This window comes from Bos grunniens, chromosome 8, assembly GCF_055505025.1.
Source record: "Bos grunniens cultivar Pamir isolate PY7600 chromosome 8, Bosgru_T2T1.0, whole genome shotgun sequence".
NCBI lineage: Eukaryota > Metazoa > Chordata > Mammalia > Artiodactyla > Bovidae > Bos > Bos grunniens.
Genome location: NC_141172.1, coordinates 105,193,618 through 105,220,196, shown reverse-complemented (window position 1 = coordinate 105,220,196; position 26,579 = coordinate 105,193,618). Strand labels below are relative to the sequence as shown.

Here is a 26,579-nt window from a genome sequence, read left to right as displayed (position 1 = left end):
GAACTCAAGGACATCACAAACTGTGGACAGAATGTTCTTACTCAGTGAGGGAGGCTAATTGGGGGAGCAGTTTTCTGTGGATTTAAACTGTTACAAGAAAATATGCAACACATGTCCGTCATGACATGTAGCCCCAGCACTCAGTTCTTTCCTAGGAAAAATTAATTGCTCCTTATTTGACCCCTCATGGCCTTTATACCTTTTCTGACTACATTTGGCCCCTAAACACCCTGGATCCTCCAGTTGTCCATATAAAGTGTGTGCATTCTAGGTAAATCATGCCACTTTCCCCCTCTAGTCATTAGTATCAAATTAATCACTTACGTTATCCTACTTGGGCTTCCTGGGTGGCTCAGTGGGTAAAGAATCTGGATGCAATGCAGGAGACACAGGTTCAATCCCTGGGTTGGGAAGATCGCCTGGAGGAGAGCATGGGAACCCACTCTAGTATTCTTGCCTGGGAAATCCCATGGACAGAGGAATCTGACAGGCTACAGTCTATGGGGTCGCAGAGAGGCAGACATGGCTGAAGAGACTGAGCATGCACACTTGCTATTCCTACTACTTCCTGCCGCTCTCTTCATCGCAGCTGCTTTTTTCCCATTATTGCCCATTACAACCTGGTCATTTCTCACCGGGACCACTGCTCCAGCTCCCATTTGGTCTCAGCAGATCCTAGTTCTCCCCTATTATCCTTGTTCTCCATAAAGCAGTCTACCTCAAAATTTAAATTTTGTTTCTTACTCCCTTTCCCTAAAAATGTGGAGCATGTCTAGCCATCATCCTCAGAATGATGTTCAAACTCTTGAGTGCTACTGCAGAGTCCAGGGAATCCCTGCCCACTTCTCTGAGCTTAGAGAGTATTCTGGTCCAAATCAGTATCCACATCTCTTTGCCTGAGAGTCTTTTCTGGTGCCCTGAGTCTCTTCTTCCCATAAGCATGAAATACAAATGTGGTGAAGGATAAATGGTCCGGGGGCAGCCCTCCACGGGAGGGACTCTGTCCCGTTTCTGTAGCATCCCAGGTCGGGTAACTCTAAGGAGTGTGTTCTCCACTGGCTCAGAGTTTTTAAGGGGATTCAACTGTAGTTGCTCACAGTAGTAACATGTTTGACAATACATCCTGTCTTGGTTACCTTCCCATCTCTGTTTCACATCCCCTCTTCTCTATCTGTAGCAACTGGAATCATTATATGATAGACTACTTGCCTAGGGGTGTGCTTCTGAAGCAACACAGACTAAGACACACAATTGCAAAGCCCTTGGCAATTGGGTGACTGTATAACTCGCTGGCATCAGCTGACACCTTTCTTCCCCAGAGTGGTTCCTTGATTATTCTTATAACCAATCCAACTCCCGTGGCCTGAGCCCTTGCCATTCCCCGAGACAGTCGTGTCCTATTTCATCCTCTTGGTCTGTGCGCGTGGCACTAACTGTGCTAACTGTGCCTGCAACATTTACCATTTTCCCTCTGGGATGGATTCTCCTATTTATGACTCTGTACACTAACGGGAGAGTTGCTCGCCTCGCTCTGTATTTGGGTAGTACGCCCTGTGAGGGCCGTGACTGAGGCTGTCTCTCTGGGCCATCATTTTTATCTCTACTTAGTCTAAGGCACTACATATAGTACTGCTCAACAAACCATTCTTCAACATGTAACTGGATAAATGAATATATTTAAAGATTAATAAATATAGTAAATGATGTACATATGGAAGGATCTATTTGTACTGTGGTTTCAGCAAGTTGACCCCCAGAGGTTGTTGAAAGGACATAGTTACCATCTTTGCAGCCTCTGAGAGTTCTTCTTTGCTTGAAAAGCCATGGGTTAAAGAGAGAAATGAAAGCACTTAGGCAGGTAGCTCAGGTTGGATTCTGTATGGTGCAGCCTCAGAGTACTATATGGGAAGAAACCTCTTACTCTCAGGGTGGACCATGGCTGGCTGTGTGTCAAGCAGAGAAAAAGCAAAGAATCTCAAAAAACTATGGGTCTTTGCTGCCTCCAAACCCCCTTTATCTCTCTGCATGCAGTGTAGTCTTTCGAAACCCCATAGTCACCGCTTCTGAAGATCCCAGGTACCATGTGGCATCATGGCAAGTCAGTCAGCAGTGTTACCTGCCCCCTGCTTAGGGGTTCTGGGCGAGTGACAAATTCAAGTTCTAACTGAGATGCTGTCAATTTCCCCATCTGTAAAAAAATATTAGATTGGTTGCTTTTATATCATGCTCTTTAGAACCCCAAACTCTAGGGAATTGGCGCTGGGATGATCCTGGTTTTGTTCGAGAAGACAGAGATGGGATAACTAGGAGGGTCCCTCATCCCCTCTTTGATTACAGAAGCTTTTCAACTTGTTTGTATTTCACATAATATTGTGCTTAAAAAATGGATTGCATGGTCCAAGGGTTTGAAAATCACTGACTGACTGCAAACTAACTAAAAGAGCATATGGTATTGGCACACGCACACACACACACGCACATGCACACACCTTCTCTCCTGATCTCTTCGGGAAATAGCTGCCTGTTGTCATGAATCTAGTCTTTAAATCTTATTTCAGTCTTGACAGTGAGTTAAACAGAACCGAGTAAAACCTTCTCTTTAATAATTTATCTCACTTTGGAAACAGTTATCTGATAGAATTTTGCAATGACTCTTGTTAGATTATTTGGAGCGCTGTCTCATTCTCCCAGTGGACTGTGCTTGTAAAGAGTCCAAAACACCTGCCATGGGTAGTCCTTGGCTCCTCTCTCTGCCCTTTTATGGCATTCATACTGGTGTCCCTAAACGACTCTTCTGTGCAAAATTCAGCAGTTCAAGAATCAGCAGATAAACCTATATTGTGGTGGCACCGCCAGTCTATAGCTCAGAATACAGAGCATGCACTGCCTGTGCAAGTCCTTGAGTGCTTTTACGAGCCTTGTTTTTATGCTTTTAGATATTAGAAAAATCAGTTCATTTATTGATACTTGTCATAAGCAGCCGTGTCTCATAATAATCATAATAGGCGTTAACATAAACCATGTCTGGCACAGCTCTATAATCTTTGATATTTATCTTAGCTCATTCTAATAACAACTTCATGGGTGGGTACTTTTATTATTTCCATTGTATAGATAGGAAAACTAAATCCTAAAGCAATTAAATGACTTTCCAAAGATCACATAGCTACTAAGTGGTGATGAGACCAAAAAAAGAGATCCAATGGGCAGATCAAAAATAGCAGAACTTTGGTTTCAGCTTCCAATTCTGAAAATTGGATGACTGAGTGTCCAATTATGAAGAAAAAATGAAAATATGAATATACTGAAGTATATCATTGAACATAGCATCCAAAAAACTAGATACAACTAGAAGTGATATGAAAACTGAACTTTCTTGTAACATGTAAGAATGTTTCCAACTGTATATGAAAGTATAGGTGCTTTAAGGAATTACTTCTGTAGAAGAGAGGGTGTATATTATATTCAAATCCATGGTACCATTGACCTTCTAATTCTAGGCCCTGGTATTCTAGTCCATGTTCCTGTGTATATGCAACAGAGTCTTTTGGATTATGCTAATGGCATCATGGACTCGATGGACGTGAGTCTGAGTGAACTCCGGGAGTTGGTGATGGACAGGGAGGCCTGGTGTGCTGCAATTCATGGGGTCGCAAAGAGTTGGACACGACTGAGCGACTGAACTGAACTGAATGTGTATATGTGAGAATCTTGTAGATTTCTACAACAGACAACAACCACACCACTATTTTTGAAGCATACAAGCTATTATATATTTTCATAATATAGAACTTTAAGGTATAGTAATCAACAGTGGCAAAATATTTCTGTCTTTGACATTATTTTTTCGTGAGATCCAACCTGTAATTGAGACCAGAGAAAACAGTATGGAGAAACAAATCCAGGAGAACAGGATAAAAATATCATGAACAGCAAAATATGTCTGAGTATTTAAAACCGTATAGAAAAAATAAATTAGATGAACAATTGTGTAAATATAAATTAAAAAAAGATGACATTCTTAATAAATAAAGTTTACTATTTACATTTTTATATATTGCTGAAAGACTTAACTTAGATCCATAAAAACACATAAACAGGAAAAAATAAAACCCAAAAAAGGAGCAGCAAATTTATGCGCGTGAGGTACAGAAAAAGGATTGGAGTTGTGTTTTGTTTTTGGTGATTAGATTATTTTCTTTCTTTTTTTTTTCTTTTCTCTCTTTTTTTTTTTTATAGTAGGCCAGTAGAATTTTCTTGAGAACAGATTTTTAAGCATGTCAATGGAGAGTCATTTTTGGTAATTTCCAGAAGATGCCAAACAGATTTCAACATCATCATCATTAGAAATACCCATAATAATTATAACAATAATAAAAAGGTATAATATGATACATAAATATGGAAGAGCCGCTTGTAATATGAATACATTTTCTCTAGACGAGATCACAGTTTTATTTTGTAAATATTACATTTAAGTATATATATACACACATATATGTACAACTATATATACATGTGCATATATATGTAAATTTATATTTATATATAATATCTTTATATAGATAGATATCTGTGGACAGGTTATTGATTATAGAGACCCAAGAAAGCAAGTCAATTAATTGTTTAAACTTCTCCTCACTGACTGCTGGTGTAGAATTTAAGAAGCCCCGAGTTTGCACTCAGAATGCCGTATCTTCTTTTAATGGAACACTCAATGTGGAATTTTAAGTCTGAGAAGAAAAAGAGAACTAAGGGACTCCCTTCCTCTGTAAAGTTGGAAGTGGCCTGGAAGTCTTGAATAAACGGTAAACTGACTTTTACACTGTAGGAAGTCACTGTTTGTTTTGTTAATCAAATTATAGAACTGGTAAAGGCCCGAATAAGGGGGAGAAAGTCCAACTTATCTATAAGGAAAATATTCTCAAATGCAAGCCTCTCTCAAGGTGGGTTCTAATCTAGGAGCTCACTCCCATTCCTTGAAATACCAAATGAGCACTCCCTGTCTTTCTTACGTGGCCGATGGGCCTGTGCATTCTTGAAAAATAACCCATAGACTTTGCGTCAGGCTCTCACAGATTGGCTCTCATAGATTGCCACAGCCCCTTAGAAGCCCCAGGGCCTCACAATCCCCTGCCCTCCCACTGTGAGGTAGGTTAAGTAGTATTATCCCCATTTTGCAGCTGGAGAAACTGAGGCAAATGGAGAGGCAATATCATGACTTGTTTAAGATCACTGAGCAAACTGCTGCCTGGAGTCAAGAATTCGGTGTTCCCACTCAAGGGACATAATTCCTCTCTTGGCTATTACACATTGCTCTTCAAGATCGAGCAATTGGGAGGAATTTGGCAAAACGTGAGCAGATTGCCAGGAACAGGCTTGGATTCTTCTGCTGTTCAGTTTCATGTCTGCTGTTTGGTTTGTTCTGTTTCCCGAAAACCGTGGGCATTACCTGTCCGGTCATGTAGCAGCTCCTTAGGAAAGTGGGCTGTGCAGTGTGATTCTAAGTGCAGCTTCATAAAGCCCAGTGCTCTATGGTAAATACAAACACTTTGTAATGTGAAAAGCACAGCACAGCATGTCCCCTTAATATTTGGGAAAAAAAAGAAAAAACACAATTTCAAGCCCTCCCCACTCCCTATTACTGATTGACAACCAAACAAATAGACAAAATGCACCCCTCCCAACAATATCAACTACATATTAAGGGGAAAGATGCCTTATTTCCTGAACCTACCACAATGTACAGAAAAGAAGAGACAGCGGTATAAAACCCCCCTCTACTCCTGCTAGGGAAATCTTTAGGCTGTGTCTACCTACTCAGTCTGTAGAATAAAGAATGTTCTTCAGGAATCACAAAAGTAGGTTTTCTTAAAATTCTTATTTTTAATCATGCTTTTTTAATCTCTTTGTCTTCTATTAATCTCTATCTATACAGCTTTGTCACCAACCATTTCTTCTTTTATATTTTCCCTACTTTGAAGTAGTTTGAGGAGGAAAAAAACAAAACAAAACACAAAAACCTCAAATCTGTTAACTTGAATTTATGGTTTCCTTTCTTCTTTCCCCCTTTTCTCCTCTTTTTTTCTCTTTTTCTTCCTCTCTTTCTTTCCTTTCTTAACACAGGTAAGACCTATAACAAACTGACAGAACCAAGTTAAACCAAACCTGGAAGGGAGGTAGCCAGAATCTGTCTCAAAGAATTATTTTCAACAAATAGCATAGAAGCATTGGCCAAGGTGGGAAAAAGACCAAGAGCACTGTCTAGGCAGTGACTCAAAATGCTGAAGCCAGGAGAAGCAGCTCCATCCTCAGAGCCCTGCTAGTTACAGCCGCTCATCTCCCTCTTTCATAACACCCCCCATTCAGCCTCCAGAATGGACTTCCAAGGGTTGTCTTTCCTTAAAACGTGGTTGGCACAGAATCTAGGGGCTAACACAGGTCCTCTGGCAGCCAGTAGGGCTGTGGCTTGGAAAGTCTTCCTAAGAGAAGGCTTGGCGAACGGTCTGCCTTATCTTTTCTTTCTTGCTGTTAACAGGCTAATCCTTCTTCAGAACCTCCACGTTCTGAAGAAAGTTCTGAAGAAGCTAATCCATCTTCAGAACTGCCAAGTGCTTTAGAACCTCTGAGCTGCTGATAGACAAGAGCCTCCTCCTGTGAGTATTCCACTGTCCTAAACTGGAGCTGATAAAGGGGTGAGAGAATGAGTTTATACCCAGAAAGAAAATGAAGCCGAGTGTAAGTGCACTGCATACAGAGCTGACTGTCCTCCGCTAAGGTATGAGAAGGACCTGTTAGTGACACCTTGCATGTGGGACTGAGGCTGCCCACCCATCAGGCAGCCTCTCCCACCTAATATCCCTGGCAAATAGGAATTTGTGAGTAACAGGTTTGAATGATGGTGAGGAGGAGACTGGGAAACACTTTGCTGAGAAGGGCTTGATCAATCTGAGACTCTGAAGGTAGAAGTCAGCTGCAGACTGTGTGTGAATGGAGGAGGAAAAAGCATGAGAGTGGACTGAAAGGAAGCTGGTGAGGTTCTGCTGTGATTCCTGCCACCCCACCGTCAGGAATGTTGTCTTTAGGTCTCCCAGGCTCTTTGTGTTACTTACTGATGTTAAAAAAAAGCAACTGGGAGAGCCAACTGTGTTAACATCTTACCTCATTTGTTCCTTCCCATCTAGCACCACTCAGGTTGATAACTCAGCAAGGGCATTAGGGGACTTGAAGAGTTGGCAAGAGTTCTAAGATACTGGAGAGGGGTACAAAGTGGAATCGATGCTTATACGATTATTATTCTCTTGCCAAAGATTGGTCCTGGTAATTAAAGGAAAAAAAAATGCCCTCAGTATAAATGAGATACAAGTTTGTAAGAAGGAGACATAATGGATTTGAGTCAGGCCTTAACAATGGCATGCCTGGAACCCAATCTCAGAGACTGTAACATGGAATAAGCCACACAAAACTATCTAAGCACTGCGTCCTTATTTGTGGGCACCTGTGCGAAAAGCACCTTGATATATTAATTAATGTAACAGACCACAGCTGGCCAACAGACGTCTTCTCGAGCGTTCTTGGTCAGCAGTTAGCTGCTGCTGGGAGACAGAACAGTAGGAAGGTTTCTGAAGTTATTTTTGGTCCCCATCGGAAAAAAAAAAAAAAAGGGCTCTAGTTGATGAACAGCATCTGTGTTGGATGCAGGAAGGAGGAGAGTCAGCCCACGAGCTTGGTATCTTCGATTTCTATGCTATTTGTTTTTTGGTTGGTTGTCTTCACTAGACTTGAGATGATTTGTGGCAATATTTATGCAATATCTCTACCTTAGACCCTCCCTTCACCTCACTTTCTCAGTTTCAGAGATCAGGTAAAATGTCAGCCTTCTTTCCACCTCATTCCGTATTCCTCACCTCCCTTACTAATTCAAAAGGAGTGGACAGGTAACTGGCTGAACAACGAGGACCCCAAAGAGGTGGGGGCTTCTGTGAGTGTCTGGCTAATTTCCTCTTAACTTTTGGAGGCTGAACATGGGAGAGAGGGAAGGGCCACCCTAGGACAGGGGTGGACGGGAGTATGGGAGCCAGAGGCTGTGTGGAAGGCAGGATGACCGTGCTGGGTGGTTGGGGACCAAGGCTGGGAACCCTTGGGTTGCCCCCTGCAGGCCCGTCTAGAACACAGTCTAGGTGTGGATCCCATCCGAGTGCTTCTCTGCTCCAGAACTATTGCTACTCAGGGCACAATGAGGTCCTCAGACCCAAAGCCTGCTCTCGCCTTGGAGGGGCAGGAAGACTTGGATAAGGATGCTAACCCAAGAGTCCCTGCCATCCCAACAGTCTCCGGAGGGTTCCGACATCACAGAAATGTAACACTGTTCCTCTTGCTTATAAAATCTAACACTGGCTTAGACATTCTGGACTCTCGGTGAGGGTTCCAGCATCTGAAGCCCCTCAATTCCCTTCCAGGATGAGAAGCCCACCCAGGGGGCCTTCACTTCTCACCACGTGGGCCACCGAGGGGTTTTCCCTCGCAGAAGGACTAAGAAGTGAGGAGCTGTGGGAAAATGTGGGTCACTTTTAAGGCAGACAGTTGGGTTGTGTGGGGGTTTTTCCTCACCTAGTCCTACCACCTTGGGGTACTCAATGTACAGGGTAGAGCAGCCGGGCAAGTAGCAGCAAGAGTGGTCCCAAGGCAAGATGTGGAGGGTGTGGGGGATATTACGGCCTCAAGCCGGGGCTATTATAATACCTTGACATTGCAATCCTAAGCCATTTCCAGCTTGGCCTCAAACCCTGGGGGCTTCGCATACCTTGGATTCTTTACCTCTTCCTCTTCTTCCCTAGAAGGGAGGTGATCAGAGACCATTTCACTTCCAATCCCAGAGGACTGCGCACTCAAGCACACCTTACGTATTCTAAGCCTCAGGGTGTGAGCTATGTTGGCATTTAACACTTAGTCTTAGCAGTTTTTGTAACTCTTTCTCCCAAGGACAGTGCTGGTTCAGAGCCTGGGAGAGAAAGGATTGAGTCTGGCCCAGTCTCTCTCTGCTCAGTCTCCAAAACTGCCCTCCCATGGATGTCTGCATGGGTGCGTATGCATGCATGCGTACTAACCACAGATGGGCACACTCCTAGATACAGAATATGTTTCTCGCTGCGGTCGTGTGGCAAATGGTTAGAATTTTAGGAGGCTCAGGGACTGCACGCTGTATGTGCAATCTTTCTAAGACTTTGAGATGGGATTCCATTCCATCATTCAACATGGTGAGACGTGGTACACGCGCCCGTACTACGAGTCCTTCCTGGGTGAAATTAAAGGCAGACCGGTTGGGTGCTAAGGATCCCTGGTGTGGAGAGGCCATTCCGTTGAGCAGCTGACTGTGAAATCAATACCAAAGGGATGCGGGTCCTGGCGTTGGGAATTCTTTGACAACTCCTTGTCCTTCCTTAGCCATGGCTGTATCCTCGGAGGTCTTTCCGGCTGTGTTCTTGAGCCTGGGGGTCCCGGCAAGCACAGTCACCCTGTAGGTCACAAGACATGGGGAAGGGTGTGACCTGCAGAGAGAAAGGCAGAAGAGATGAGCCAGGTGCTTGGGGCTGAAACAGAAATTTCTAGAGAAGCAGTGGGTTTGTCAGGGCAGAGGGTTCCTCACTAGATGGTGGGGCAGCAGATTCAAGTCATGACTCTGCTTCTTGCTAGCCTTATGATAACTTCTATCAGGATCACCATGGTCATTATCATAGCTGTTTCCATTTTCAGGGGCATGTATGACAGGCCAGGCTTTACAACGTTCTAAATGCTTTACAACCAGGAAAGAACTGAATTCTTCGGCAACTCTGTAAAGTGAAAGTTAAGTCGCTCAGTCATGTCCAACTCTTTGTGACCCCATGGACCTATAGCCTATCAGACTCTTCCATCCATGGAGTTTTCCAGGCAAGAATACTGGAGTGGGTTGCCATTTCCTTCTCCAGGAGATCTTCCAGAACCAGGGATTGAACCCGGGTCTCCTGCATTGTAGGCAGACGCTTTACCGTCTGAGCCACCAGGGAAGTCCACCTCTGTAAGATAGGCACTAGAACAACCGCCCTTTTACAGGTGGAGAAACTGAGGCTCACAAAGGGGCAGGCATTCGCCCAAAGTGGTGGTGGTGGTGTTCAGCTGCTCCAGTCGTGTCCAACTTTCTGCGACCCTATGGACTGTAGCCCACCAGACTCCACTGTTCATGGGATTTCCCAGGTAAGAATACTGGAATGGGTTGCCATTTCCTTTTCCAGGGGATCTTCCCAACCCAGAGGTCAAACCAACATCTCTTGTGCCTCCTGCATTGGCAGGCGGGTTCTTTATCACTGAGCCACCAGGGAAGCCCAAACCAGTAAGTGACAAATCCAGTATTTAAAGTAAGGCAAGCAACCTCTAAAGTTATGACCAACCTAGATAGCATATTTAAAAGCAGAGACATTATTTTGCCAACAAAGGTCCATCTAGTCAAGGCTATGGTTTTTCCAGTAGTCATGTATGGATGTGAGAGTTGGACTGTGAAGAAAGCTGAGCACAGAAGAATTGATGCTTTTGAACTGTGGTGTTGGAGAAGACTCTTGAGAGTCCCTTGGACTTCAAGGAGATCCAACCAGTCCATTCTAAAGGAGATCAGCCCTTGGGTGTTCTTTGGAAGGAATGATGCTAAAGTGGAAACTCCAGTACTTTGGCCACCTCATGCGAAGAGTTGACTCATTGGAAAAGACTCTGATGCTGGGAGGGATTGGGGGAAGGAGGAGAAGGGGACGACAGAGGATGAGATGGCTGGATGGCATCACTGACTCGATGGACGTGAGTCTGAGTGGACTCCGGGAGTTGGTGATGGAAAGGGAGGCCTGGCGTGCTGCAATTCATGGGGTCGCAAAGAGTTGGACACAACTGAGCGACTGAACTGAACTGAACTGAATGAAGCAACCTCTTCCTGAGCCTCAGGTTCCTCCTAGCTGTGAAATCAGTAGAATAAGACCTGCCTTGCACTGTGGACTCTGAGGGCTGAATGAAATCATGGGTGAAAAGTTGTCATGTCCCACATGAGAGTTGGTTAATAGACTTGTACAATGGAATATCTAACTTCTAGGACTGTTGTGGTGATCCACTGATATAAACAATGCAATAATGTCTTTTAGGAAAACCTAACTCTCTGTACATATGGGTAATTTTGATTTGGGGATTATTAAAATGGCAGAAGCTTTTGCCAACAAGTTCAGACCACCTTCTAGGACAGTGATCCCCAACCTTTCTGGGACCAGGGACCGGTTTCATTGAAGACGGTTTTTCCATGCTCCTGGGTGGTAGGGGATGGTTTGGGGATGATTCAAACGCATTACATTTAATGTGTACTTTATTTCCATTATTATTACATCAGCTCCACCTCAGATCATCAGGCATTAGATCCCAGAGGTTGGGGACCCCTGTTCTAGAGCACCTGAAATCCTGGTGGGGAACATTTCACAGAGAGATTTTTTTGCAGAAAACTAGGTTGAGGGATCCTAGGAGCAGATTTTAGCATAAGAAAAAGTGACAGGCGCACGACGTGACAATTTGATATATGTATAGATTACAAAATTGAAGGAAAAGAGACAAAATAAGAGGCCCACATTTCATTTCCCAGTCCATCCCTTCACATGCTTTGTGATCTTGGGCTGGCTTTCCTTTCTAGAAATTGTGAGAAAGAGCCCAGCAGAGTGAACGTCTTCACACGGCAGAGGATCTGTCTTTGCAAAGAGCACAGAGCGGTCCCTGCTTGAGCCCCAGCCTTGGCTGACGCGAGTGGATTTCACCTCATTGCATCATGACATTTGCATAGAACTTTCCCCAGAGGGCCCCCCATCTGCGCAGATGGATTTAATGGCCTCATTCACCTCCTGCCTGGGCAGGGTCTCGAGTGCTCACAAGGCTCAGAGAGCATCTTTGTCCCTCTGGCTGTGGGCTGGTTCTCCTGAACACTTTTTCTCCCTGCTCTGTGTCCTTCTTTCTTCCCTCTTTGCCTCCCCAACCTCTCTCCATCCTGCAACGTTTCAATAATTTAAAAGTGTAGGAATGAACAGGAAGATTGAAGTAGAAGCCCCCGCTCTCTCACCTAATTGAGGTGTGACCTTGAATAGGTGACAATTTCTCTGAGCCTCAGTGATCCTTCCCAAAAGGGGAGAGGCGAAAGCATGCCCCTCCAGTGGGTGTGATGAGGGATAATGAATTAGCCGATAAAATGAGCATAGCAAGCAATGCTTGCCACATGCCCGCTGTGCCTCTTTCTCGGTAAGCAAGGCGAGGACTGTCAGCCTTGCTCACTCTTGTGTCCCCAGCGTCTAAGCTGCAGAATACGAATGCAGGTCTGTTCTCCTCTCTCTCTCTCTGACTCTCTGCAGTACGGCTAGTGCAACTCCTCGTTTCCCTTTTCAGTTCCAGCTCACAGGCCGGGATGCCCTGGTGAGCACGCCTACAGCTACCACTTCCATGCAGAGCCTTGCTGCTTTCAGCTGCTCACTGCTGCTCACTGTGCCCTGACTGCAGGACACGCCCCAGCTCCATGTGTATGCAGGGACTGTACCGTCCCATCTTAAATGTTCTTCTGCAACTTCTTCACCGCCCTAAGAAGCAGAGGACCTTAGACTTAGAAGAGACCTAGAGAAAATCCTCCAAAGCGGGGAGACTGAGGGCAGAGCCAGGTCCAAATCTAATAGCTGAGGTCCAGTGGGGAAACCCTGTGAGCAGAGAGGCCTGGATTAGCATCCTTACTTGCTGAATACTTCAGCAAGGCCTCATACTCACTGAACAACTGTGGGGAAAAACCCCTTCGCTGCCATCACCCTGAATTTGTGTATCTAGAAAACAGTGATGAAAAAAAAAAAAAATACAGTAAGTCTTCTCCATACGAACGAGTTCCATTCCCAGAGCACGTTTGTTAAGTCCAATGTGACCCTAAGTCCAACAAAATTAGCCTAGGTACCCAACTAACAATCGTCTATAGTATTATATAGTCTATAGGGCTATATAGACAATCGTCTCTACAGCACTGTACAGTAACAGGTTTAGAATACTTTTTGCACAAATAATACATAAAAAACAAACACAAAAAGAAAACGCGTTTAATCCTACGGTACTGAAACTTGAAAAGTACCATAATACAATGGCATACAGGGGCTGGCAAGAGTGAGCAGGCAAGAAGAGTTACTGCCTGGAGGGAAAACTGAAGGGTCATCAGTGATCAGAGACAGAGGAGGAGGGCGAGCTGCAATCCCACTCACGCCCGACGTCGACGGCACAGGTTCTGGTTCCTCTCTGGAACCAGATGCACGTTCCGGTCTTTGCAAGTTTGCACCTTGAAGGTTCGTATGTAGGGGACTTCCTCTACTGTAGTTCAGATGGTTGCAAGGATTCAACAAGAAAGATGCAAAACCTCCCAGAACGTGGTCTAACACTCGGGTCGCTGGACGCTGAGTCGGCTTCCCGCAGGCTTGTACTTCTGGCTTGTGATCCCCCTTCCTGCCTTCCTCCTCCCCGACCTGGGCGGCCTCGGTTTCCCCCGGACCCGTTCCACCCCTTGCCCGCGTTCTAACGTTAGGATGACCCAGTGACCGCCCCCGTCTTCTGCACAGTATGTTCTCTCTCTCATTCTTCCCACTGGGCTCCACGATTCTTTCGGGACAGCCTCACATATGGTTTCTCTCTCCTGCTTCCTGTTGCGCCTCACCCAGGCAAACGTGCAACAGATTCTGTCTCTTAGGATAAGACACAAAGTCCTTAGTGAGAGTTCAAGGCCTTGCCTGATCTCCACACCCTTCTTGGACCTCATCTGGTTCCCTTCATCCCCTGGCTCTCTGCGGCTCGTTTCCTGTTTCCTCAAAGACTCCAGGTGTTTTCCTGGGTTTAAGTCTTCAGCTGTTCCTCCCCGCTCCTGCGCTTCCCTGGCCAGCTTCTCTTCATCCGCCAGGTCTTACCGCAAGCACCGCCTCCTGCCTCGTTAGTCTTACCAAAGACCGGACATCGCGCTCCTCCCATACCCTAGCATTCTATCCCTACGCCATCCTTGGACGGAATCACGTCTGCGCCTGTATGCCTGCGCCGTCTGGGCAGGGGCCATGTCTGTGTTGTTGTTTTTTAAAGTATGTATTATTTGGCCGTGCTGGGTCTTAGCTATGGTATGTGAGATTGTTTGGTTGTGACACGTGGGATCTAGTTCCCTGACCGGGGATAGTAGCCGGGCCCTCTGCATTGAGAGCGTGGAGTCTGAGCCCTGGACCGCCAGGGAAGTCCCCGTGTTTGTGGTTGACCTCTGTATCTACCACGTGGCAGGCATTCAAAGGACCCATGATTGGAGGGATATATGAAAGCACAAAAACCCAGGGACAACACCAGTCAGGGGGCCTCTGCTCTTGCACTCCTGTGCTGCCTAACTTCGTACAAGTCACCTCCCTTCTCCGGCTTCAAGTTCCCTATCTTTACACCACGATGATTTTAATGATCTCTTCCTTCCCTTCTGTCTGAGACTCCTTCTCGCCTGAGAAAGGGGGACGGCGATGCCCTGGGCAGAAAAGGCCAGGAAATGCTGCCCTTCTCCACAGCTTGTGTCTTGCACGTCCCCTTTTCTGCCACCCCAGTCCCAGGGGCTTCTCCAGAGTTGTCAGCCGGCAGGGCCCTATGATGCCAGGGAGCTTCTCAGGCCCGTGTGGGCACCCTGGCTGTGTGGGGCGTGGTGTGTGCACACGCTTTCCTCCTGGCCCGGCCCAGGGGGTTTCAGCATTCCCCTAAAGACAAAGGTCTGGATCCGCAGAGCACAGCGAAGTCTAGAAGGTTTGGTCTCAGGGGGACGATCGGGGATGCTCCTTGTGCCCTTCCATGCTTATAAACACAGGCTCATCGACGGAGCCCTTGCTAGGGGCCTGGGAGCACCCTGCTCGACCTTCAGCAGGTAGGTACCTGTGGAGCTGGACTCCCCATCGGTGAGCTAAGGGATCTGGTGAGGAGCAATGCCAACTCTACACCAGCCCGTGGAGGTCCCGGTACGGAGGACAAGCATGGTATCTCGCCCTTCTTCTCACCTCTCCGTGACCTGCCTGTTCAGAGCCTGCCTCAGGGGTCTCCTCTGCTCACAGGTGTCCTTACTGACTGGGCATCTGCAACCCGTAAGAGAAGGTGGCACTCGCCTGCCCCACCCACTCCCCCAGGTGTCCCCAGATCTGACCTGGAAGAGACACGTCCAGGTCCGGTCCATGGCAAGCCACTGCCTGAGGCTGTCCATGTGCAGGATTCCCATGTGGCTCCACCCAGTCTCAAGAGGCTGCTGTCCTTTAGCTACCCAGCTTACAGATGGTAAAATAGAGGCCTCAGCCTGTCTCAGACCTGCCCTGGAACTCACTACCTGTCAACCTGGTAGATGCTGCAGGATTTTAAGCCCCCACTCTGGACACTGAGAACTTGTCGGCAAGCCCAAACAAGATGGGGAAGGCAGCTCTCCGTCCCCCGTCCTGGCTGAGCGCTGTGGGGTGTGTTTGATGGTCATTCACCTCCTACCTTTTATTATGTACCTGGTGCCCCGTTACTCACCCTTCCCAGCAGCTCTCATAAGGCAGCTATTCTCACAATCCTCGTTTTACATCTTAGAGGAAATGAAGATGCGAAGAGGTGAGTCACTTGTCTGGCAGGGTGCCTTGGACCTGCGCCCCCATTTGTAACTGCTCCCCGGCACCGTTCCCCCAGGAGGCAGGTAGGGTAGGAGGCAGGGTCCCCTCTCACAGAGGAAGAAGCTGAGGTCTGGTAGAGACGAGTCCCATCCCGATAAAGCTGGCTCCAAGCCCGACTCCCAGATGCCCGGATTCCCCGAGCAGCTTTCCACCTTCTCCCCCGGATGGCCTCCCAAGCAAACCTACCACCCACGGCATCAAGGCCTCGGCGGCCAGTTTACATTTGGGATTCCCAGCACTGTGCAGCTAGGCTGTCCCATAAACGGCTTGGCCACCCACTCTGGGATTCTGTCAACAAGCCCAGGTCGGTGATGGAAGGCCAGGGTTCTTGCTTTTTCCCTCTAGGCTGGAGACAGTGCTCAGCACAGGGGTTTCAACCCGTGGGTGAGCTGCCCAGGGTAACATCTCCACCCGGGTGTGTGTGAGCGGCTCAGGAATGCAGCCTGGCCAATGCCACGGGGCCCTGGCGGAAGGGCTGTCTGAGGCTGGCTTCTGACTCACTCAACAGGGAGGTCACAGCAGAGGGTGGGCGGTGTGGGGGAGCAGGAGGCGTGCTGCAGTGAAGGTCAGAAAGCCTGACTGTCCACCCGCCCACGACGGGGCCCTGGGCGACTCGCTTCACCACCGTGAGTCTCTGGGTCGCCGTAGTGTTGATGGAAAGACTTAGTGACTTCAAGCAGACCAAGGCCTGATGCTGGGGCTCCTCTATAGCTCCCTTGGGACTGTGCAGATCTGTGCCTGGCACGGGGCATGCAGCAGTCGGGGAATGCCAAAGCTTGCTTAGACACGGGTAAGTGGAGGAGAAAACACCAAGTGTGGGTAATGTGGAGGAATGCACCCGGTTAGACGAGGAGACCTGGTTTGATTCCTTGCGTTGTTAGCCGTGTAGTAGTGTAAGCTAGTGAAATGCTCGCAGGCAAGTGACTTCTTTGTGGGGAGAGGGATTCAGTTTGCCTATCTATAAGATAGAGAAAATAACAGTCCTGCCATGGAGAAGTACTTTGGATAAAGAATAAAATCAAGGACAGCACCTGCATAAGGCCTGGTGTAGAATTCATGCTCACTAAATGATGTTGGTGAGAGTGGTGGTGATGTGGTAATGGCATTGATGATGGTTGTGATGATCGTCATTCTAGGGGGATAGAAAGGCCTGGTTCTTTCCATAGGATCAGGTTTGAAATGAGTGTTGAATTCACCCACAGGAAAAAAAAAAGTCAAAGTTCCGCCCCAAGTTGGGGAAATCCTAACACTCCAGAAACCAGGGGGTGGAGGAATTAGTCTGTTTGGCTTAGCCATTTGCCTACTATGTCTTACTAATCTTCCAAGTTGAGCACAAGTCCCTCTTCCAGGAAGCCTTCTAGGATTCTCTCAGCTGGTTCAGTGCTTAAAATCGTCGAATACTCCCATCGCTCCCTAGATAAAGTTCAGACTCCCCAGCGTGGCTTATAGAAGCCTTGCTCGCTCCCCCGGGTTTGCCTCTCACGCCTTCACCTCTTGCACCGCGCTCTGGCCCTTTTCAGGGAATCAGAGTTTCCTGTGTTCCCCTGTTCTGGGCTTTGCGCAGACTCTGCGCTCTGCCAGGAACACGCTTCTCTCTCATCGTTCTCTCTGGCCTTCCCCTCACTACTTTTACCTGGGTAAGACCTGCTGCGACTTCCCCACCTCACCTCTAACATTGTCTTCTCTGAGGAGCTCTGGTGATTGGCCTCAGTTGCTGTGTCTCCATTAGCATTTCCTGGCATCTCAGCGCCTGCTCACGGGCCCCCATGACCGCCCAGCTGGGCCTGGCCCATCTGCTCATGGCCTAGCACAGTATCTATCACATAGCAGGTTCTCAGCAGAAGGGGAGATGGGAACTTGGGATAGAACAGTGACTAAAATAAATGCACCTTCTCACTCTCATGAAATTTTCCTTCCAACAGCTAGAGGTATCGAAATAGCCAGGCAACGAATAATACATACATTCTTATAATATGTGCCAAAGTGGTGCGTGTTATGGAAGGAAAGAAGACATGGAAGCCAGGTCAATGGGTACAGAAGGGCCAGGGGTGATGGAAGGTGGGTGGTCAGGGTGGGGCATGTTGAGCACACAGCACTTGGGCAAGAGACCTGCAGTGAGTCATAAGGATGAATGGAGAAGAATGTTCTTGGCCACAAGAACAGCTCGTGGTGAAGGCTGGAAGGTAGGAGGATGTCTGGCCTGTGTGCAGGGTGGCAAGGAGTCCCGAGGGCTGGAGGGAAGTGGAGGAAGGCATCGATGGGGGTGGGGGATGGTGAGGGGTGGGGGTGGGCAGAGCACTCAGGGCCTGGCAGGCTCCTGGGAGGACCAGCGTTCACTCTGGGGAAGTGGAGAGGCACAGAGGGCTGTGCGCAGAGATGCCATGCCATCCTGACTCCTTTTCAGAGGACCATTCAGGTTGCTAAGCTGAGACGTTAGAGCTGTTGATATGCACCCCCAACTCTGCAAACAACCCTTTATCAGCTCTGCTGAGATGACTGCTTCCCATCTAAAGCTTCTGTCTTCCCCCATCTTACAGAATCACTAGCCTCCTTAGACCAACAAGCTCCACTGGGGTTTCATGCCTTTTCTCAAGAAAGCAGGTTTTCGCTTAGATTTGAGCAAATACAGTGGCAGCCCTGTGCTTCATGTCATCGGTTGGGCGTGTCATCCTGTGCCGAGACACGCTCCTGGGACCAATTTTTAACTCTCCTCTGGCCCCCTGACCCTGATTAGTCCTCAAGTTCCTGCTCAAGGACCACCTCACTCAGGAAGCCACGTGGAGAGTCCTTAGACATGAATCTAATCCGAACATCAGGAGATAAAAACTCAAGGCGAGCCCGGCCTGGCCAAGGCCGCAGAGCTGAGCTGTAGAGTTGGGACCACACCGCAGCTCCCCAGACATCTTCCAGAATCAGTCTCTTAGCAGCCAACCGAAACATGACCATCACCATAGTTCCAAGGCCACCACTCCTTGGAAAACACTGGTATGTCAAATACTTGAAAGTTATTTCTCCTTCCTCCCTTACACCCTGCTACACATGCAGACCTAGAATGAGTCCAATTAGAAAATGATTGTTCGTCGTTGGTATAGGGGGAAGCTGTTGAAGCAACCATTCTGGAAATCTGCTCTGTATTCTAGACTCTTGGCTCCAATAAGAAAATACTGAGTCCCACCTCTTCCCGTCTGCCTTGCAGTGCACATAGCTGCCTGGGTAGGAGGCTGGGCATGCCTGGCAGGTAGAGTTTCCTCAGACAGTCCTGCACGGTCCTGTCTCGTCTTCCAGCAGGGCCCAGGTCACCCCACAAGGCAGATGAGGGAACAGCCGGGGTCTGTACAGATAAGCGAGGCGGGAAGGCTGGAGGGAGCAGACAGACATCATTCTGGCTTAAGTGATAGGGAGGCCCCAGCTCCAGGGACCAGAAAGAGGTTTTAGGTGGAGAGTAGGAGGAAGGAAGTGCAGGAGAAGCCACAGAAAGCTTCACCCTGGGGCTGGAGTTACTACCCGGGACCCCAGTCCAGGAGGGCCAGGAAGCAAGAGGAAAGGGACTCCAGGAAGGTCATGGTGCAAGCCCAGAGCAAGCAGACGTTCAGAACAAGGGTCAGAGGCAGGTGCTGTGTGACTTGGAATCACATGGTTTGTGTCCCAGCTCTACCACTTGCCAGCTGTGTGACCTCAACCCGTCTAAGCCTCAGTTGTACCATCTGTAAGGTGGGGCTAAAAAAGGTCGTGCCTACAGCAGGGCTGCTGTGCTGACGAAACAAAGTGACACATGCAGGAAGAGGTGACACGTGGTAGACAGTAAGCGCTCGAGACACAGCAGCCACCATCTGCCATTTGCTCAGTGTCAGGGAATCCTAAATCCTACACAGATCCGCCACCTTGTATGAATGGTTCCACCTCCCTGAGTCTCAAATGTGGGCTTTGTTGGACGGTTCTGGAGTCTAAACGGAATAATATGCACAGAGATGCTAACTCACGGCCAAGCACGTGGTAAGTGCTCAATTATGGTCATTTTGGAAAGCGCAGGGAGTCAGTCTGCGCTGTCAATGAGATTCTGAGCACCAGGATGGGAGTTTACGGGCAGGGGACTTGCCATGAGATGGAACTGGGGCCACGAGTACAGGTGGGAGTGAAATAGGCCAGCAGGTAAGAGATGGGAGGGGTATGGTGGGGAGAAAGCCAGCCTCTGGCCCCTCTCCTGCCCCAAGAGGCTTCCTGCTGTGGAAGCTGGAGACAGAAAGGCAGGACTTTTTTGTGCTCAGGGGAAACTCCTGTCTGGGCAGTCAAGGATGACTGGCAGGGCTGGGAGTCTCCGCTATTCCCCACCCTGGGGAAAGCTGCTTTTGCCTTGTCAAAGTGAGCAAGCAGGGGTCCCACACTCAAGGCTCCCTGGCATTCTGGGTCCACAGCGAAATGTCTCCAGCTGAACCAGGTAGGGTCATGCTCAGGTGCACTGAGGACAGGTTCTGCAACCCGCTGCGCCCGCTTCCCTCTTCTGTGGCGCAGCCCCTGCAGCAGAACAAGCCGGGCTTGGGACTTAGACGGAACTGGGTTCGACTCTGGCCCGTGGCGTTTGCAGCCAGTAAACTCAAGTCCTGTAAGTACTCGCTAAGCCCGAACTTAAGAGCTTCCCTGCTGGCTCAGCTGGTAAAGAATTTGCCTGTAAAGCAGAGACCTGGGTTCGATCCCTGGGCTGGGAAGATCCCCCGAAGAAGGGACTGGCTACCCACTCTAGCATTCTTGTCTGGAGAATTCCACAGGCTGGGGAGCCTGGCCAGCTACGGGCTACAGCCCATGGGCTGCAAAGTCAGACTTGACTGAATGACTAACACACAAGCCGAAACTGGTTCCCAGTGCCCTGCCGGGGTTGACATGAGGATTAAAGAAGGTAAGGGAGGACGCGAGTCTGACTTGCGGCAGTTCACTAACAGGCGTCCTGTCTTATTATCTTCCGTCTCTATAAAGCAGCCACTGCAAGGACAGTTGGCTGGAGATGAGAGAGTAGAGGGTTTCAGGAAGTTGGAGTTTATGGAGAAGTTAGGTTGGGGAATTTAAGTCATAGGCGTATGACTTTAACTTGAATCACCTTTGTTCTCCAGAAGTCAGACGTCAGGAGTCTCGCACCTGAAGAGACATCCAGACACTTCTGGGCACTGAGTAACTATGGTAAAGCCACCCTCACTGTGACAGAGGCCATCAGCTCTCTAATCCACAGGTGGAGGTCACACAGAGTTCCCACAGTTCTCCCCATTCTTCTCCCAGCCACCGTTCACCTGCACCAGGAAAGTTCCTGCTCATTCTTCAGGTCTCAGTGTAAATCTCTCTCCTCGGGAACACTTTCTCTGACCTTCACACTGTTCTCCAAATGACCCCTCACCTTCCTTTCACTGTCCCTTCTGCAAAGGTCACTAAATACATAGCTATATACCTCAGTGGGGCTTTCCTGGTGGCTCAGTGGTAAAGAATCCACCTGCCAAGCAGGAGATGTGGGTTCGATCCCTGGGTTCCAGATGATCCCCTGGAGAAGGAAATGGCAACCCACTCCAGTATTCTTGCCTGGAGAATCCCCATGGATAGAGGAGCCTGGCGGACTACAGTCCCTGGGGTTGCAAAAGAGTCAGATGCAACTGAGTGACTTACAGCAGCAACATACCTCACTGCTTGTAACTGGCTCCCCTAACAGACCCCAAGCTCCACAAGGGCAGGTGTGGCACCTGGACTCTGCCGTGTGCCCAGCGTGGTCCAGTGCTCAGCCCATAGAGATGCTCCATGAACACACATCTCCTGTCATGGAGGAAGCCTGCTCACCTACATTCCATCGCCTCAGCCAACAGGAAGAAGTAAAAAAGTGGAAGAAGGTAGTCTTTTAACACAAAAGGCTAGAATTACATTCATAATGTATATAGAAAAGGGGAAAAAAGGATTAGGGAACATATTCAGAACTAGCAAGAAAACAGACTCCGGGTCCTTGACTGAAGAGACAGCACTCATCTCTGAGCCCTGGAGCCTGAAACTGCTGCAGCTGAACCTAGTATAGGAAGAGAGGGTCAAAATGACCACTTGAGATATTTATCTGTATATCCGAGTGACTGTAACAACCTGGAGTCTGCACCTGAACCTGAATTATGACTGCATGTCCCTACCATGCACTCTGCAGAAATAACAATCCATTTAAGAAAGTTTCCCAATAAAATTAGTTTTTATATTTTAATATATTAGTTTTATATTTTAATGTTTTAGTACGTAAGTTATAGTTGGTAGGAAAGTTCTTTTCATCAGAGCTGCTGTTTCTCTAGCTGATGGTGTCAGATGAATCACATGTCATAATTCTACACAAGCTTCATTGTCTATTCACTGTCAAAGTGGCTGACTCCAGGGGAGTGAAAGAGACCCACTGTATTCATTTGGCATCAGGAATCGAGAGCCTTCAAAACGCTCACACCTGGAGGGGGGATTGAAATGGAGGATGAGTAGGACATGGAGCGCTCCTTCTCCCACTGAACACTACAAATACATCTACAAGGAGAACCATTCACCCAGAACAGCTACTGAATGTCGACAGAGGACCTCAGACTTCCAAAGAGACAAGAAAACCTCCTCATAACCAGGTAGGACAAAAGGAAAAAGAAAAGGAAGGAATCTGAGTGGAGCCTGCACCCCAGGGAGGGAGCTATGCAGGAGAAAAGGTTTCTGCACTCAGGAGCGTCTCCTCACCCGTGGGAACGTCAGACTGGATGGAAGAGGAGCTGCGGAGGAGAGCACAGCACCCCTCTGCACTCCCCAGTCTGGGACATTCCTCTGTCGGTGCAGGGGGAGCCGGGTACAGAAGATTAGGCTTCAGAGGTCAGACCCAAGGAGAAGAACGTAGTTGGCTGCACAGAAGAGCCCGAAGAGACTAGACTGTGGCAACCAAGGGTGTGCCTGGAAGAAGCCTGGGCCCAGCAGTGTTGAGGTGCTGTTATGAGGCGGTCGGTGTATGAGGAGAGGGGTGGGACCACCATCAGGGCTTCCTTCCCTGCGTGTGCGCACAGACACCAGGACTCCACCTACAGGAGCTCTGTGAGCAGGCATTAGTCCTACTGCCATCGTGGGCTTCAGAGGTGGGCACAGGCCGATGCCACAAGACCTGTGAGTAGGTGCCAGGCCTCAACCCTGCTGTTCCAGGAGCCTGCGAAGGACCACCGTAGCAGCAAACCCCATAGCAAGGGGACAACGCCCAGTACCTGGTGAAGAAAGGGGCAGCAAGCATCTGAACTATAAAAACAGCCCTAGATCCCGGAAAAGACGGCAGAGTGGAAGGAGTTGAGCTCAGCTCCTCTCAGGAAAACACCGAGATCACAACTGCTGACAACCATCAATAGAAAAGACAGGAGCCTACCAAAACAGAGATTTTACAGACTAAGAAGAAGCCACAATAAGAGCTCAAGAGGAAGGGTACTTTCCTGACCTAATCAATCCCATAGCTGCTGGGCAGGTGACCTACAAACTGGAAAATGACTATACTGCAGAGGTTCTCCTGCAAGAGTGAGTGTCCTGAGCCCCACGTCAGTCTCCCCAGCCTGAGGGCAAGGCATCAGGAAGAAGAAACCCCAAAGCATTTGGCTTCAGTGTGGGAGCTCCTTGGGACTAGGGGAAATGACAGATTTCACTCTTGCAGGACACACATGGTTTCACATACACTACAATCAGGACTACTCTGCCCAGTAGGGCCCTCATTCAGATTCAACAGAGAAATCAAAAGTTTTACAGACAAGCAAAAGCTAAGAGAATTCAGTACCACAAATCCTAAAGGAACTTCTCTAGGTAGGAAAGAAAAGGCCACAACAAGATTCAAGAAAATTACAAACAGGGAACTCACCAGTGAAGGCAAACATGAAGTTAGGAAATCACCCACACACAAATGTACCAAAGCAGCAATCACGAGAAGGAGAGAGTACGGGTACAGGATATTGGAAATGTGTCTGAGACATCAGTAACTGAAAACAATCTGGTACATATATAGACTGCTATATCAAAATCTAATGGGAGCCACAAACCAAAAATCTACAGCAGATACACACACAAAAAAGAAAAAGCAATCCAAACACATCACTAAAGATAGGTATCAAATCACAGGAGAGGGGGAAAAAAGACCTTCAAAAATACCCAAGACAAATAACAAAATGGCAATAAGAAATATTCATATTGATAATCACCTTAACTGTAAATGGATTAAATGCTCTAACCAAAAGACACAAATTGAATGGATATAAAAGCAAAACCTATGTACATACTGTCTATAAGAGACTAACTTCAGATCTAGGGCCCTATACAGACTGAAAGAGAGGGAATGGAAAAAGGTATTCCATGCAAATGGAAATCGAAAGAAAGCTGGAGTAGCAACCCTCATGTCAGACAAAACAGACTTTAAAATAAAGACTAGTACAAGAGACAAGGAAGGACTCTACGTAATGATCAAGGGATCAATCCAAGAAGAAGATATAACAATTGTACATATATATACACCCAACATCAGATCAGATCAGATCAGTTGCTCAGTCGTGTCCGACTCTGTGCGACCCCATGAATCGCAGCATGCCAGGCCTCCCTATCTATCACCAACTCCTGGAGTTCACTCAGACTCACGTCCATCGAGTCAGTGATGCCATCCAGCCATCTCATCCTCTGTCGTCCCCTTCTCCTCCTGCCCCCAATCCTTCCCAGCATCAGTCTTTTCCAATGAGTCAACTCTTCACATGAGGTGGCCAAAGTACTGGAGTTTCAGCTTTAGCATCATTCCTTCCAAAGAAATCCCAGAGCTGATCTCCTTCAGAATGGACTGGTTGGATCTCCGTGCAGTCCAAGGGACTCTCAAGAGTCTTCTGCAACACCACAGTTCAAAAGCATCAATTCTTTGGCGCTCAGCCTTCTTCACAGTCCAACTCTCACATCCATAAATGGCCACAGGAAAAACCATAGCCTTGACTAGATGAACCTTTGTTGGCAAAGTAATGTCTCTGCTTTTGAATATGCTATCTAGGTTGGTCATAACTTTCCTTCCAAGGAGTAAGCGTCTTTTAATTTCATGGCTGCAGTCACCATCTGCAGTGATTTTGGAGCCCAGAAAAATAAAGTCTGACACTATTTCCACTGTTTCCCCATCTATTTCCCATGAAGTGATGGGACCGGATGCCTAACATAGGAGCCTTTTAATATATAAGGCAAGTGCTAACAGCCGGAAAAGGAGAAATAGACACAATAATAATGGGTGACTTTAACACACTACTCTCATACATGGACAGAGTATCCAGACAGAAAATCAAGAATGAAACACAGGCCTTAACTGATATTTATAGAACATTCCATCTGAAAGCTGCAGAATACACTTTTTTCTCAAATGCATGTGGAACATTCTCTAGGATGGATCACATCTTGGGCCACAAATCAAGCCTTGGTAAATTTTAGAAAATTGAAATTAAACATCTTTTCCAACCACAATGCTAGCAGTTAGACATCAATTACTAGGGGAAAAACCTTTAAAAACACAAACACATGGAGATTGAACAATATGTTACTAAACAACCAATGGATCACTGAAGAAATCAAGAAAAAAAATACCCAGAGACAAATAACAATGAAAACATAGCTATCCAAAACCACTGGGATGCAGCAAAACCATTTCTAAGAGGGAAGTTTATAGCAATACAATCCTACCTCAGGAGACAAGAGAAATTCCAATAAACAACCTAGCCTTATACCTAAAACAACTAAAGAGGAACAAACAAAATCCCAAGTTAGCAGAAGGAAAGAAAACATAAAGATCAGAGCAGAAATGAATGAAATAGAAATGAAAACAGTAGCAAAGATCAATGGAACTTAAAGCTGATTCTTTGAGAAGATAAGCAAATTGATAAACCTTTAGGCACACTCATCAAGAAAAAAAAGGGAGAGGACTCAAATCCATAAAATCAGAAATGAAAAAGAAGTTACAACAGAAATACAAATGACCAGGAGAGACTACTACTCACCAATAAATTGGACAACCTAGAAAAAAATGGACGAATTCTTAAAGGATACAACCTCTCAAGACTGAATCAGGAAGACGTAGAAAATATGAAGAGACCAATCACAAGTACTGAAATTTAAACACAGATTAAAAAACTTCCAACAAACAAAAGTTCAGGACCAGATGGCTTCACAGCAAACTCCATCAAACATTTAGAGAAGAGTTAACACTTATCATTTTGAAAATCTTCCAGAACTGCAGAGGAGGGAACACTCTCAAACTCATTTTATGAGGCCATCGTAATCCTGATGCCAAAACCAGACAAAATACACCACACACAAAAAAAAGAAAATTACCAGCCAATATCACTGATGAACATAGATGCAAAACTACTAGCAAATCAAACCCAAAAATACATTAAAAGGAGCATACATTATGATCAAGCAGGATTTATCCTAGGGATGCAAGGATTCTTTAATACCTGCAAATCAATCAGTGTGATACACTACATTAACAAACTGAAGAATAAAAACCATATGATCATCTCAATAGATACAGACAAAGCTTCTGACAAAATTCAACATCTATTTATGATAAAAGCCCTCCAGAAAGTGGGACTTGAACTCCATATAATAAAAGCTGTATAAGACAAACCCACAGCTACATCATTCTCAATGGTAAAAAGCCAAAAGCGTTTCTTCTAAGATAGGAACAAGGCAAGGAAATCCACTGGCACTGCTTCCATTCAATGTAGTTTTGGAAGTCCTAGCCATGGCAATCAGAGAAAAGAAATAAAAATAATGCAAATTGGAAAAGAAGATATGAAACTGTCACTGTTTACAGATGACCTGATAATATACATAGAAAATCCTAAAGATGTC

General features: G+C 47.0%; 1 protein-coding gene across 3 annotated transcripts in view; it reads right to left on the bottom strand.

Annotated features, from left to right (window-relative positions):
* Nucleotides 1-3,748: 3,748 nt before the first annotated feature.
* PAPPA (pappalysin 1) overlaps nt 3,749-26,579 on the bottom strand; it is a 267,221-nt gene continuing 244,390 nt past the window's right edge. For all 3 annotated transcript variants that reach the window (XM_086413905.1, XM_086413906.1, XM_086413908.1), the window contains one exon: nt 3,749-9,548. In XM_086413905.1, the coding sequence (XP_086270031.1) occupies nt 9,441-9,548 (108 nt within the window). In that variant the 3' untranslated portion in view covers nt 3,749-9,440. The remainder of the gene's footprint in view (nt 9,549-26,579) is intronic.